The sequence below is a fragment of the Malaclemys terrapin genome, chromosome 6 (assembly GCF_027887155.1).
Source record: "Malaclemys terrapin pileata isolate rMalTer1 chromosome 6, rMalTer1.hap1, whole genome shotgun sequence".
Lineage (NCBI taxonomy): Eukaryota > Metazoa > Chordata > Testudines > Emydidae > Malaclemys > Malaclemys terrapin.
In genome coordinates, this window is record NC_071510.1 from 100823378 (window position 1) to 100836869 (window position 13492).

Genomic DNA, 13492 nt, shown 5'->3' on the forward strand with positions numbered 1-13492 from the left:
CCTCCCTGGCTGCAGGAAGCTTTGCATCTGCTGGGTGGGAGCTTGGCTCAGAAGGCATCGCCGCCGCCAGCAGCAGTGCAGCATTGAGGGTGTCTTGGTATGGTATTGCCACCCTTACTTCTGCACTGCTGCTGGCAGTGGTGCTGCCTTCAGAGATGGGCACCTAGCCAGCAGTTGCCCTCAGGCTGCCCAACTCTGAAGGCAGTAGCGCAGAAGTAAGGATGGCAATACTGAGACCCCCTTCCCCCCGACCACCTTTTGGCTTGGGACCCCCATGGTTACAATAGGGTGAAATTTCAGATTTAAGTATCTGAAACTATGAAATTTACAATTTTTAAAATCCTGTGACTGAAATTAACCAAAATGGACCGTGGATTTGGTAGGGCCCTCCTTATAGGTCTACTTGTATTCATTGATTTGCTTCTGTCCAATCTATATTTAATGTGACTCAGTAGCCTATCTAAAACCACAGTGAACGTAATAGTTTTAATGGATACAGTCTATTTTAAAATACCTTACCAAATAAGTTACTAACACTTTTTGTTTCTAATTTTAGGTTTTAGCATAAAAGCAGTGCCATTCCAGAATGCCGTCTTGAATGTAAAAGAACTTGGAGGTATAACACTTTAATCACTTGCATATCTGATCGGTATTTTACTTTCATTTCACTGTATAAAGGTACAGTATCTAAGCCCTACAGCAGAACACAATGAATTGATTACTTCACTATAGACACACTACATAGGGAGTTGGTAAAAGATAGAGGCCCTGGAATATTTTAAGATTTCTGCTTGTTTTGTCACATAAATATTTTAAATGTCAGAACAATGAAAAATGGTGACTGAAATTCATTTATAAATTGGATTATATCAAAGCATCACAACTTGAGGAATATGCAACAGATTCATAAAATAAATTGGATTATACTGCATGGTATGTCTTCTAATCTCTAGAACCCTAAAGATGAGTGTACACGATATAAATGTAATAAATTTAGAGCCAAATTGTAGCTTTGCTAGAGTGACAACATGGATGAAAGATACTTTCTTATCCCACCTTACTGGCTACCTGCATCACAGATGATGTGTAAGAGGAATCATTCGCTGCAGAGCCACTACATTTGAGCCTCTACTCTAGAAATGGTCCTCTCCTTTAGGTGTAAAACACTTCAGGAGTAGCCAATTTCCAAAGGATTAAGAGGACACAGATGACTTGAAATCCAGTCAATTAAAAAAAAAATAGTTGTTTGATTCAGGTAAGTTATTTGCCCACTAATCCCCCTGCCAACTTTGGTTGTACATTTTTAAAAATGTTTATCTCCCTAGTTTTTTGTCTATTACAGGGTCAGTTTGACTAACAAACTTCAAAGGTGATGGCTTGGCTAGCCAACAGACAGCTGTATTAATAAAATGAAATGAGAAGATTTTTCTGTTGGGGAAAAAAAATCTAGTCTTTCCCCTGAGCTTCTGCTTAAGGAACCTACTTATAGTCTGTGTATCTCCCTCCCCCCTCTCCTTCCCTCCCATAGGTACATAAATACAGTAGCAAATTGCCTTTTTGGGATTAATCTTTCAACAAGGCTTAAACTTACTTGTCTTAAACACTGTAATGGAAAAATTAGATAAGCTCTAGAGGGAAGTCTTTCAGTGGACAAAATCAGATCCATGGTTCCTTCCTACTTTAACTTACTGTTGAGGAAGCTCTGAGATAAACATGTATTAAACTTAAAGTAGCTCCCAAAGGTTGTAGAGCAGGGGTGGGCAAACTATGGCCCATGGGGTGCATCCGGCCCGCCAGCCGTTTTAATCCATCACTCGAGCTCCTCTGGGGAGTGGGGTTTGGGGCTTGCCCTGCTCCAGCCGGGGAGCAGGGTTGGGGGCTGCTCGGCACGGCTCCCGGAAGCAGCAGCATGTCTCCCTTTGGCTCCTACGCACAGGGGCAGCCTCTGCCCCAAGTGCCGACCCCGCAGCTCCTATTGGCCGGGAACCGTGGCTAATGGGAGTTGCAGGGGCAGTGCCTGCAGACAGGGCAGTGCGCAGCAGAGCCGCCTGGCCACGCTTCCGTATAGGAGCAGGAGTGGGGGGACATGCTGCTGCTGCTGCTCCTGGGAGCTGCTTGAGGTAAGCGCTGCCCAGAGCCTGCACCCCTGAGCCACCCCCCGGCACCCCAACTCCTTGCTCTAGCCCTGATCTCCACCCCCCACCCTCTGAACTGCTCGGTCCTTGCCCGGCACACCCTTCTGCACCCCAAACACCTCCCATCCTCAGCCCCACCGTAGAGCCCACAGCCCCGGCTGGAGCCCTCACCCTCTCCCACACCCCAACCCCAACTTTGTGAGCGTTTATGGCCCGCCATACAATTTCTATACCCAGATGTGGCCCATGGGCCAAAAAGTTTGCCCACCCCTGTTGCAGACACTGATAGTCATCCATTGGTCATCTGTTCCAAAAGGGAGGCTGCAACCTCCATAGCACAGGGATTATGACTAAGGCTAAGATTTTGTCATGGTTATATTTAGTAAAAGTCACAGACAGGTCGTGGGCAATATAGAAAAATTCAGAGAAGCCTGCGACCTGTCCCTGACTTTTACTAAAAATACCTGGGAGTGGAGAGTGTCAGAGAAGGGACAAACAGAGCGCTGCCAGGGCTTGCAGCTGACCCAACCCCAGCCGCTGCTCTGGCGGGCCAGAGACCACTGTTCGGCTGGCCCAGAAAAAGTCAGAGGTCCTGGAAAGTCATGGAATCAGTGACCTTTGTGACAGAATTGTAGCCTTAATTATGACACATTTGTCTATGCATTTATATTGTACTTGTCACCATGGTGCCTGAGTGACATCTAAGTTCTATTCAGCTGTGCAATTCTTTCCCAATGTCACAAAGTAAAGTCACTTTGGGGCCAATTTTGGAGTCTAAACGTAGTCAGTTAAAGCTAGATGGCAGGTAGCTAGATATTGATTTAGACTCAAGGCCTCCAGTGCCTAGCCTGATGGTTGGGTATTTTTAATATTTTTTGAAGTGGGAGGGATGTTTTCTGTTGCATAAGGGTAAAGATTCTTAAGAGGAGGTAGGGCTTTTGGGAGGGCTGAAAAGTGAAGACCTCACTTGGAAAGAGATGCAGGGCAGCTGTTACATATGTTTATATTTTCTGTAGAAGCACCGTGAGGACTGCAACACCTTTGACTTGATTGCAGTGCATCAGCGTGTTGATCCTGTCAGGCAGTGTTGGCCACTGATATTTTTCCCCTTCCTCTGTTTGTGTATGTGGAGGAGAACTGCTATATATAGTAGACTACATCATTTCTGTATTGGTATAAACAGTGTACATAAATAAGTCTTACCAGTTTATTTTTTGTAACTTCTCTTTCTCTCCTAAACTTTGTTCTGGAATTTCTGCTGTTGATGTTGAGGGAGAGGGGCTTGTATTAGGTTAGTTTTGTAAGATCTCTGTTCCCCACCACCCTCCCAAACACTAATATGTTGTGGCTGAGTTTTGTTTTCTGTACTATAGCAGTCTTGTCTGGGCAGTTGATGTTGAGAATCTGGAGAGGCTGAAAGGAATCGGTCTTCAAAGGTTCACTATTCATTGCAGCATGTCAATCAAAAGGGAAAAGTTCCGTTTAGATTTTAATTTGTGATGTACTCAATTAATTAATTTAAAAATTGCCTTGCAATCTTAGCCTTTGGAAAATTGCAAGCCTTGTCCAGTTGCCTGAGCACAGTGAAGTTTTGTTTGAAATACTTTAAGGACTGACTGTTAAAACTCATACTTTTTTTTAGATTTCTTCTTTCAGCAGCCAAACAGTTATGTGAAACAGATGCTGATTGTGTACTATTCCTTTTGTTTGGCTGACGGAATACTCCTCCTTGTAGTGGAAGGTGGTGTATGTTTGTACCATTCTAGTTACCTCCTGAAGCTTCTAATACACCCAGGTTTTCCGTTTCTGTAGAATTATACAAAAAAAATTTTCATTTACAGCTTATAGAAAACACAGCCACTTTCATATTATCTGCTGTTCTTGGTCTCATTAACTCTTCATCATTCTTTAGTATTTGTTTGGGACAGAGAGCAAAGCTTGCTGTGCTCTGTTGCAGACATTTGCCTTTTATCAAACACAGTTTTAGATTCTTAAAAACAGCAAAAAACTGAATTAACATGTTACATTTTCTTCTTATTTGACTCGTGAAGTATCCTGACCTCTTGCATCATTTAGCTGAACAGATTATTTTTTGTATTTTTAAACAATACTAACTTGGTACATTGAATCTGGTTTTGAATCTAATTTCTGAAATATTAGAAGTTTTGTTTAAAAAAAAAAATAAGATTTTGAATCTGTAAGAAAATCTGTGGAGACTTTTTTTAAAATCACAAATACTTAAATACTTGAAATATTTGAAAAGCTGTTCTTCCTTCATTTGCCTGCCAAGTCGAGTGTCCGGAGTTAAGTTTCCCTTTTGACATAGCAATTGTGTAATTCCTTTTGTTCTTTTCTTCTTAAATTGCAAGACATTAAGTTTTGAATTTGATAAATAAATGAGATAATCTGTTTCTTTGATTAGACTACTACTCAGGAGATTTGGCATTCCTTAACTGAGATGCCCCAAAAGTGTACTTTTATTGTGCAGATATAAATAGCCCCCTCTCACTTAGCTAAGGTACACCATGAAATGGAGGCGTTGGAGGTGCAGCAAAGCCCTAGCATGGTATTGTAAGCAGAAACTGCACCTGATTCAGTATAAAATGTGGGAGATGAGAGAATGAGGGAGTGTGAAGAGACTGGAAAAATGGCAAGGCAGAAGCAGACTTTGGCTGTTTAAAATTTTAATTAATGAATTTAGTGCTGGTGAATTCCCTGAATAAACTGAGCTCCTTGGTTTATTCACAGTACAGATACTACAAAGCAGCACCAATGGCAAGCTTCTTTACATTGTCCAACCAAGAAGCCTCATTCATAAACTGGATACACCACCCCTGGAGTGATAGGAGTTTAGTCAGTGTGCTCCTTTGGTTGCTGGCTTCATGATACTAACAAAATCAGTGCTAGTTATTGATGGTATCTGAGACGTGGATACTTTATGGTCTTGATGTAGTTCCCAGTAACACATTTCAGAATAATCACATCAAATAACATTTATATCCATATAGCCATGTAATTTTAGAGACCAAAGAAGCCAATTTTGGTCTTTTAATCCACCATCCTGTAAATGGAGGGTTGAAAATTGTGGTGAAATATTTCTAACTTACAGACTGGGATGGATTTGAAGGATTAATTAGAGATGGAAAGATCTACTCTTGATTGCCCAATTGAGGCTGGAGGAGGTTTTCTGTACTGGCAAATTCTAAGCTTCTTCCAGCAATGGTCCACCCCAAACTCTGCACCACTTCTCTGGAGTTCTGCTCCCTGCTTCATCAGTATTTGTTTTAGGCCATGAAGGAAAAGCTCATAGTGAAATCTTGGATTATTGAAATATTGTGGCCATTCAAGGAATGAGGTTGAGATGGGGTTACAAATTTTAGGTAGAGGAAGGACCAAAGTTGTTACAATAAGATCACATGGTTGCTTTAATTTTGGAAATTCATTTGCTTGTTTGTTGACTCATTTCTTGTTGACTCCTCCTTCATTGTCTGAAGGGGGAATTTAATGAACAGAAGTGAATGAACAGCTTGATTAATCATAATTAAGAGGATATTCCATGTGTAGGAGGCAGTGTAGAAAAAGTAATTGACTGCTTTAGAAGAAGTGGATGAGTGGAGTATCAAGGCTAACATCATTGGAGGATATAGGGGATGAGTACTGCTGTAAGACTAGATGGCCAACCCAAAGAATAGAATTTATAGGAGCTGTGTAAGTTTCTTCACCAGCAAGAGCTTGCTTTATCACAGGGGAGATTTGAGACCATAGCAGACCATATCAACCCAGCTGCAGGCTCAACTACAAATGTCTGTAAGACTATGGCCTGGTCTACACTACGAGTTTAATTCGATTTAACGCTGCTAAAGTTGACCTAAGCCTGGACACGTTCACATGACGAAGCCCTTTCTTTTGACTTAAAGGGCCCTTTAAACCGGTTTCTTTACTCCACCGACAAGGGGATTAGCGATAAAATCGGCCTTAGCGGGTCGGAATTGGGGTAGTGTGGACGGAATTCGACATTATTGGTCTCCGGGAGCTATCCCACAGTGCTTCATTGTGACCGCTCTGGACAGCACTCTCAACTCAGATTCACTGACCAGGTAGACAGGAAAAGCCCCGCAAACATTTGAATTTCATTTCCTGTTTGCCCAGCGGGGAGAGCACAGGTGACCACGCAGAGCTCATCAGCACAGGTAACCATGATGGAATCCCAGGATCGCAAAAGAGCTCCATCGTGGACCGAACGGAGATACAGGATCTGCTCGCCATATGGGGAGATGAATCCGTGCTAGCTGAACTCCGTAGCAGTAAACAAAATGGCAAAATATTAGAAAAGGTCTCCAAGGCCATGAAGGACAGAGGCCATAACAGGGACGCACAGCAGTGCCGCGTGAAAATTAAGGAGCTAAGGCAAGCCTACCACAAAGCCAGAGAGGCAAACGGAAGGTCCGGGGCAGAGCCGCAAACATGCCGCTTCTACGCGGAGCTGCATGCCATGCTAGGGGGTGCAGCCACCACTACCCCAACCGTGTGCTATGACTCCGTCACTGGAGAAACACACAGGGAAGAGGGTTCAGGGTACGAGGAAGAGGAGGATGAAGATAATGTAGGTAGCTCACAGCAGCAAGGAAGCGGAGAAACCAGTTTCCCCAACAGCCAGGATATGTTTATCACCCTGGACCTGGAGCCAGTAACCCCCGAACTCACCCAAGGCGTGCTCCCTGAGGGCACACAGGGCACCTCTGGTGAGTGTACCTTTGTAAATATTACACATGGTTTAAAAGTAAGCGTGTTTAATGATGAATGATTAATTTGCCCTGGCAATCGCAGCCAGTACAGCTACTGGAAAAGTCTGTTAACGTGTATGGGGATGGAGCGGAAATCCTCCAGGGACATCTCCAGAAAGCTCTCTTTCATGTACTCCCAAAGCCTTTGCAAAAGGTTTCTGGGGAGGGCTGCCTTATTCTGTCCGCCATGGTAGGACACTTTACCACGCCAGGCCAGTAGCACGTAGTCTGGAATCATTGCATAACAAAGCATGGCAGCGTATGGTCCCGGTGTTTGCTGGCATGCAGACAACATCCATTCCTTATCGCTCTTTGTTATCCTCAGGAGAGTGATATCATTCACGCTCACCTGGTTGAAATGGGGAGATTTTATTAAGGGGACATTCAGAGGTGCCCCTTCCTGCTCTGCTGAACAGAAATGTTCCCCGCTGTTAGCCACGCGGTGGAGGGGAGGGGTGAAGTGATCATCCCCAATAATTGAGAGTCTGTGTGTGTGTGTGGGGGGGGGGGGGCGAGGGGTCGGTTAGTTGGGTTTGTGCTGAATATTAACCCGGAAACCGCAGCCCCTCCTTTTACATTGCAAACCCATTTTAAATGGCCAACCCAACGGGTGCTTGGTATGGGAAATGAGGGCGCTACTGTTTGAAACCATTCCCACATGTTAAGAAGGTTAAAAAAGCCAAAAGACTGTGGCTTACCATGGCTGCCTGCAAGCCGAAATCTGTTGCCTGGCACTGCGTGAGTGATCTCTCACACCAAACCAGCAGGCCCTCAATATAAGAGGAAAAATGCGACCTTGTAACAAAAGCACATGTACTGTGTAATGTGAACAGCAAAATTTAACGTGAAAGAGTGTACCCATTGTTCTCTAAAATGTCTTTTTTAATCACCTCTCCCTTCTCCTCCACCAGCTTCACAGAGGCTAGTGAAGATTAGAAGGAGAAAACGGCAGACTTGGGATGACATGTTCACGGAGCTCCAGATGTCCTCTCACGCTGAAAGAGCACAGCAGAAAGCGTGGAGGCAGTCAATGTCAAACTACAGAAAAGCACAGTATGAACAAGAGGAGAGGTGGCAGGCTGAATCGCGGGATGAATAGAGCAAGTGATGGGCTGAAGATGATAGGTGGCGTCAGCTTGCAGACAGAAGGCAAGAGTCGATGCTCCGGCTGCTGGAGCATCAAACTGATATGCTCCAGCGTATGGTTGAGCTGCAGGAAAGGCAGCAGGAGCAGAGACCGCTGTTACAGCCCCTGTGTAACCAACAGCCCTCTTCCCCAAGTTCCATAGCCTCCTCACCCAGACGCCCAAGAACATGGTGAGGGGGCCTCCGGCCACCCAGTCACTCCACCCCAGATGATTGCTTGAGCATCAGAGGCTGGCCTTCAATAAGAGTTAGTTTTAAACTGCAGTGTCTCCTTTTCCTTCCCTCCTCCCCCACCCATCCTGGGCTACCTTGGCAATTATCCCCCTAGTTGTGTGATGAATTAATAAAGAATGCATGAATGTGAAGTAACAATGACTTTATTGCTGGGGCCTGTGCCTTGTGAGAGGTCTATGTCCATGTCGGTTTCCTCATCACTCTCGTCGCTGCGCTGCAATCTCCTCGGCTGGTCCTGGTTTTGCTTTGGCATGTCCTGGCTCTGCATATACTCCAGGACAATGCGCGTGGTGTTCATAGTGCTCATAATTGCCGCGGTGATCTGAGTGGGCTCCATGATCCCAGTGCTATGGCGTCTGGTCTGAAAAAAAGCGCGAAACTAGTATCTGACAGAGGGAGGGAGGGAGGGGCGAGTGACGACATGGCGTACAGGTACAGGGAATTAAAATCAACAAAGGTGGCCGTGCATCAGGGAGAAACACAAACTGTCACACAGCATGCCCCCCCCCCCCCCCCCCCGCCCACCAAGATTGAACTCAAAACCCTGGGTTTAGCAGGCCGTTGATTTCACGGAGGGAGGGGGAAGCAAATGAATACAGAACAAATCTATTTTTTACATCTTAAGCTGGCAGACGACAGTGCAGCATGACTGATAGCCCTCGGCATCTTCTGGGTGCTTGGCAGAAAATAGCATACTACGACTGATAGCCATCATCGTCGAGACTGCCCAGGTGCCCATGATTGACAGCCACTGCAGTACGACAACGACGGATATCAGTCGTAGTATACCATCTTCTACCAAAAGGCAAGGGGCTGCTGCTGTGTGCAATGCAGCCCCACATCTGCCAGCCCCCAGATAGCCGATGAAGGCTACCAGTCATACTGCACAGTCTACTGCCAAAAGGCAATTAGCTGCTGCTGTGTAGCAATGCAGTACCACGTCTGCCGGCACCCAGAGGACATATGGTGATAGTGAGCTGAGCTGAGCAGGCTCCATGCTTGGCGTGGTATGTTGTCTGCACAGGTAACCCAGGTAAAAAGGCGCGAATTGATTGTCTGCCGTTGCTCTGACGGAGAGGGAGGTGCCTGACGACATGTACCCAGAACCCCCCGCGACACTGTTTTGCATCATTCAAGCATTGGGATCTCAACCTAGAATTCCAATGGGCGGCGGAGACTGCGGGAACTGTGGGATAGCTACCCACAGTGCAACGCTCCGGAAGTTGACGCTTGCCTCGTTACTGTGGATGCGGTCCACCGACTTAATGCACTTAGAGCATTTTATGTGGGGGGGACACACAATCGGCTGTATACAACCGATTTCTATAAAACCGACTTCTATAAATTCGACCTAATTTCGTAGTGTAGACATACCCTATGTGTCTCGCTCCTGCGTCATATAACTTCCTGCACTTATAGATGTGTAGTGCTGGAAGGGACCTCGATAGATCATGTAGTCCATCCCCCCTGTGCTGAGGCAGGTCCAAGTATACCTAGACTATCTCTGGCATGTTTGTCTAACTTGTTCTTAAAAACCTCTAATAAGAGGATTCCACAACCTCCCTTGGTAACATATTCCATATCCTTATAGTTAGATTTAGGTTAGATATTAGGAAAAACTTTCTAATATCTAACCTTGCTGCAGTTTAAACTGATTACTTGTCCTACCTACCTTTAGTGGACTAATTGGATCACTGTCCTCTTTTTAATAGCCCTTACCGTATTTGAAGATTTATTAGGTCTTCCCCTAGCCTTTTTTTCCTCAAGACTAAACGTGTCCGCAGCATGCCAGACTTCACCTATGCGCCATGCAAATCTTTGTATCTATACAACAGACATCAGCAAAATGTAATTTAATAAATACAAATGTGAGGTACTATGCTTAAGGAAGAAAAACCTAATGCACGAATACAGAATGGGGGCTAACTGGCTTGGCACCAGCACTGCTAACTGGCTTGGCACCAGCACTGCTGACAAGGATCTGGGAGTTGTGATGGATCACAACCTCAACTTGAGTCAACAATGTGATACTGTTGCAAAAAAAAGCAAATGTAATTTTAGGTTGCATTAACAGAGGCATAGCATGCAAATCAGGGAAGGGTGATAGTACAACTCTACTGAGCACTGGTTAGGCTTCATCTGGAGTACTGTGTCCAATTTTGGTCAACAATGTATAGCAAGGATGTAGAGAAACTGGAAAGGATCCAGAGGCAAGTGACAAAGATGATCAAAGGGATGGAATGTACGCCATATGAGCAAAGAGGGACCCTGAAGGAACTGGGTATGCTTAGTTTGGGAAAAGAGATTAAGGGGTGGGGGGAACGGGACATGGTAGCGGTCTTCAAATATTTGAAAGGCTGCCATAAAAAAGATGGAGAAAAGTTGTTCTCTCTTGCCATAGACAGCAGGACAAGATGCAGTGGGTTCAAACTACAGCAGAGCAGATTTGGATTCAATCTCAGGAAAAACTTCCTAACTGTAAGAACAATAGGACAATGGAACAGACTGAGTTGGGGGGTTGTGGAAGCTCCTTCACTGGAGGTTTTCAAAATGCAGGATAGCCATCTGTCTTGAATGGTTTAGACCCAACGAATCCTACATCTTGGCAGGGGGTTAGACTAGATGACCCTTGTGGTCCCTTCTAACCTTATGGTTCTATGATCACATGGACATGAGAGTTCAGGTCTTACTAGAATTCCTCTCATCATTGCTGGGTGTGTAACAAATACCACTTTTTCACCTCTATCTTCCAAAATGCTGGGGACAGATACCTCAAAGTTAGGGGTAGACCACTTTCAGACCCAAGGTTTCTGGAGTGAAGAGACTCACTTCCACATAAATGTCCTAGAACTTAGCCAGATGCCTGAGTTCACAGCATTTCTATCTCTGCTCTGCAAACTAACTGTTCATCTTGGGAACTGGTGCCTTTGTCACTAAATCTTATCAGTGGTTCTGCATCTACCAGACTTATAGAATATCAGTAGGAAATTCTTAGACAACTACAAGTAGACTGTCAAGCACTCTGCCCTGCAGGCCATCTTCCATAGGTGGGGATAACCAGGATTGGGCCTGTTTGCTACAGATCAGAATGAGAAATATCAACATTCTGTTTAAGGGGGGTTGGGAAGGGAAGGTCTGAGTCCAGGATCCAAGTCCAGTGCATTTCTCATCTTTCTATTTGGGCAGCACAATGTCACGTTAGAAACTGATTTCCTGATATTCTGGACTATCAGCTCCATAAGAAAATATTTAGAAGCAATATCAATACATCCCACTTTTCAAGTCATACCACATTTTGCCAACCCTAAGATTCCTCAAGAGCCTCATTAATGTGTTGCCCCCCGTTAGGGAGCTCCCTCCATCTTAGAACCTCAGCACAGTTTTAGTTGGTTTTAAGCCTCTGACAATTTACTCTTTATACCATCTATCTATGCAGACTTTGAAGGGCAGGGGAAATTCCAGCCCTTATGGCTGGTCCACCTCATGCCATATTTCACAGAGATAAGATAATGCTTAAGCAGCATGCTAAGTTCTGACCAAAGATTTGTTTCAGATTTTTATTTGAATCAACTGATTTTTTTCCCCCCTCCCGATTCCCAGTTTTCTTCCATAAGCCTCCAGAGGGAAGACAAAGTGCACACCCTTGACACATTTAGGGCTCTTTCATAATACCTTTATAGAATGAGACCCTTTGGGGGAGCTCTCAAACTGTTTGTAGCATGTGCAGAAAGGGTTAAAGGTCAAGCAGTGTCCACCCAAAGGTTGTCTAAATAGGAATGTCTAATTGTATTAAAACATGCTATGAGGTAGCTAGATTACATCTACCCATGCTGGGTGGAGCCCATTCTACTAGGACTCGGACAGCTTCTCTAAGAAGTGCCCCTATCTCAGTAATTGCAGAGCAGCTATATTGGAATCAGTCCAGGCTTTCACACTGTTCACCTACCAATGATGCATGATTTGTTGGGGGGGTGGGGTATTTGGTATAGTTGTACATAATGCTGTGGTGTGCAAACTTTTCCAGTCATGCCCCCCCATTAATAGAATCTGTTCGTGTGCTTCCCCCCCCACACACCCTTATTGCGCAGCCAAGGCTTCCTCAGCAGCGGAGTTTGGGCCAAAGATGGAAGTGGGGCAGGAGCTGGGGTTGGGGGCAGGGAGAGAATGAGGGCAGAGCTGCGGTCTGGAGGTGGAGCAGGAATGGGGGCTGAATGGCATTGGCGGCAGAGCAGGGCTGGAAGCATGGTGTTCCATCCCTACTCCCTGTGGGCACTGGCCCCTCTCTCCCAAACATTCCTCCATGCCTCCCTAGGGTGGCGTGCCAGTTTGGGGACCCACTGACGTAATGGAATTCGTTTTTATCTTTTTCCTTTTTAAATGAAATCATCTTTGAGATTTCCTCTGATTTTCCTGTAGAAAAAATAGTATATGATTATGTAATTTAAGACAGCAGCATAATTCATATGCACAAAAGGGACAAATTAGTTTGCATGGGCAACCATAAATCTAACATTTCCTAAGTTTCAAGTGCTTAAATTTGCAACCTAAATAATGTTGTTCTAACAGTTTTTAAAATGTAATTAATAAGGGGGAGACAAAGTTGGAGGCAGCAGTTAGCTTCAATATTTTTCCTAGCTGCTATGAATCTCAAGTTAACCTCACTACAGAAACATGGAAGGAAGACAGAAGCAGGCAGAGATGATTTTCACAAACTGCAGCTTGTTTAGTAACAAAAATATCAATCTTCATACAACAATATGTATATGCTGATTGCAGTGTTGCTGTAACTGCGTTGGTCCCAGGATATTAGAGACAAGGTGGGTGAGGTAACATCTCTTATTGGTGAGACCTGAGCAAGAGCTCTGTATAGCTCAAAGGCTTCTCTCTTCCACCAACAGAAGTTGGTCCAATAAAAGGTATTACTTCACCCGCTTTGTCTAATATGTACATGTGTATTTCTGTTTTTGTATATATTGAGCACACAGGCAGCGCACACCAAAAATTATCATCCCACAAGATTCTGGTTTGCCTCTTGTGCTGTTTGTGCATGAACTCCTGGATTGCTGGAAGGCCTGGTCTACACTACAGAGATAAATTGACGTAAGCTGCCTTATGTCAACCTAATAATTAATGTGTCTACACTACTAGATCCTTTCTGCTGACGTAACTTGCCAGCTGTGTCAACTTAATTAC

At 44.6% G+C, this 13492-nt stretch overlaps 1 protein-coding gene across 1 annotated transcript in view; it reads left to right on the forward strand.

Moving 5' to 3' along the window:
• Positions 1-13492, forward strand: part of ARL15 (ADP ribosylation factor like GTPase 15) — a 323722-nt gene that overhangs the window by 138309 nt on the left and 171921 nt on the right. The window contains exon 3 of the mRNA XM_054031835.1: positions 557-616. Coding sequence (XP_053887810.1) covers positions 557-616 — 60 coding nt within the window. The remainder of the gene's footprint in view (positions 1-556; positions 617-13492) is intronic.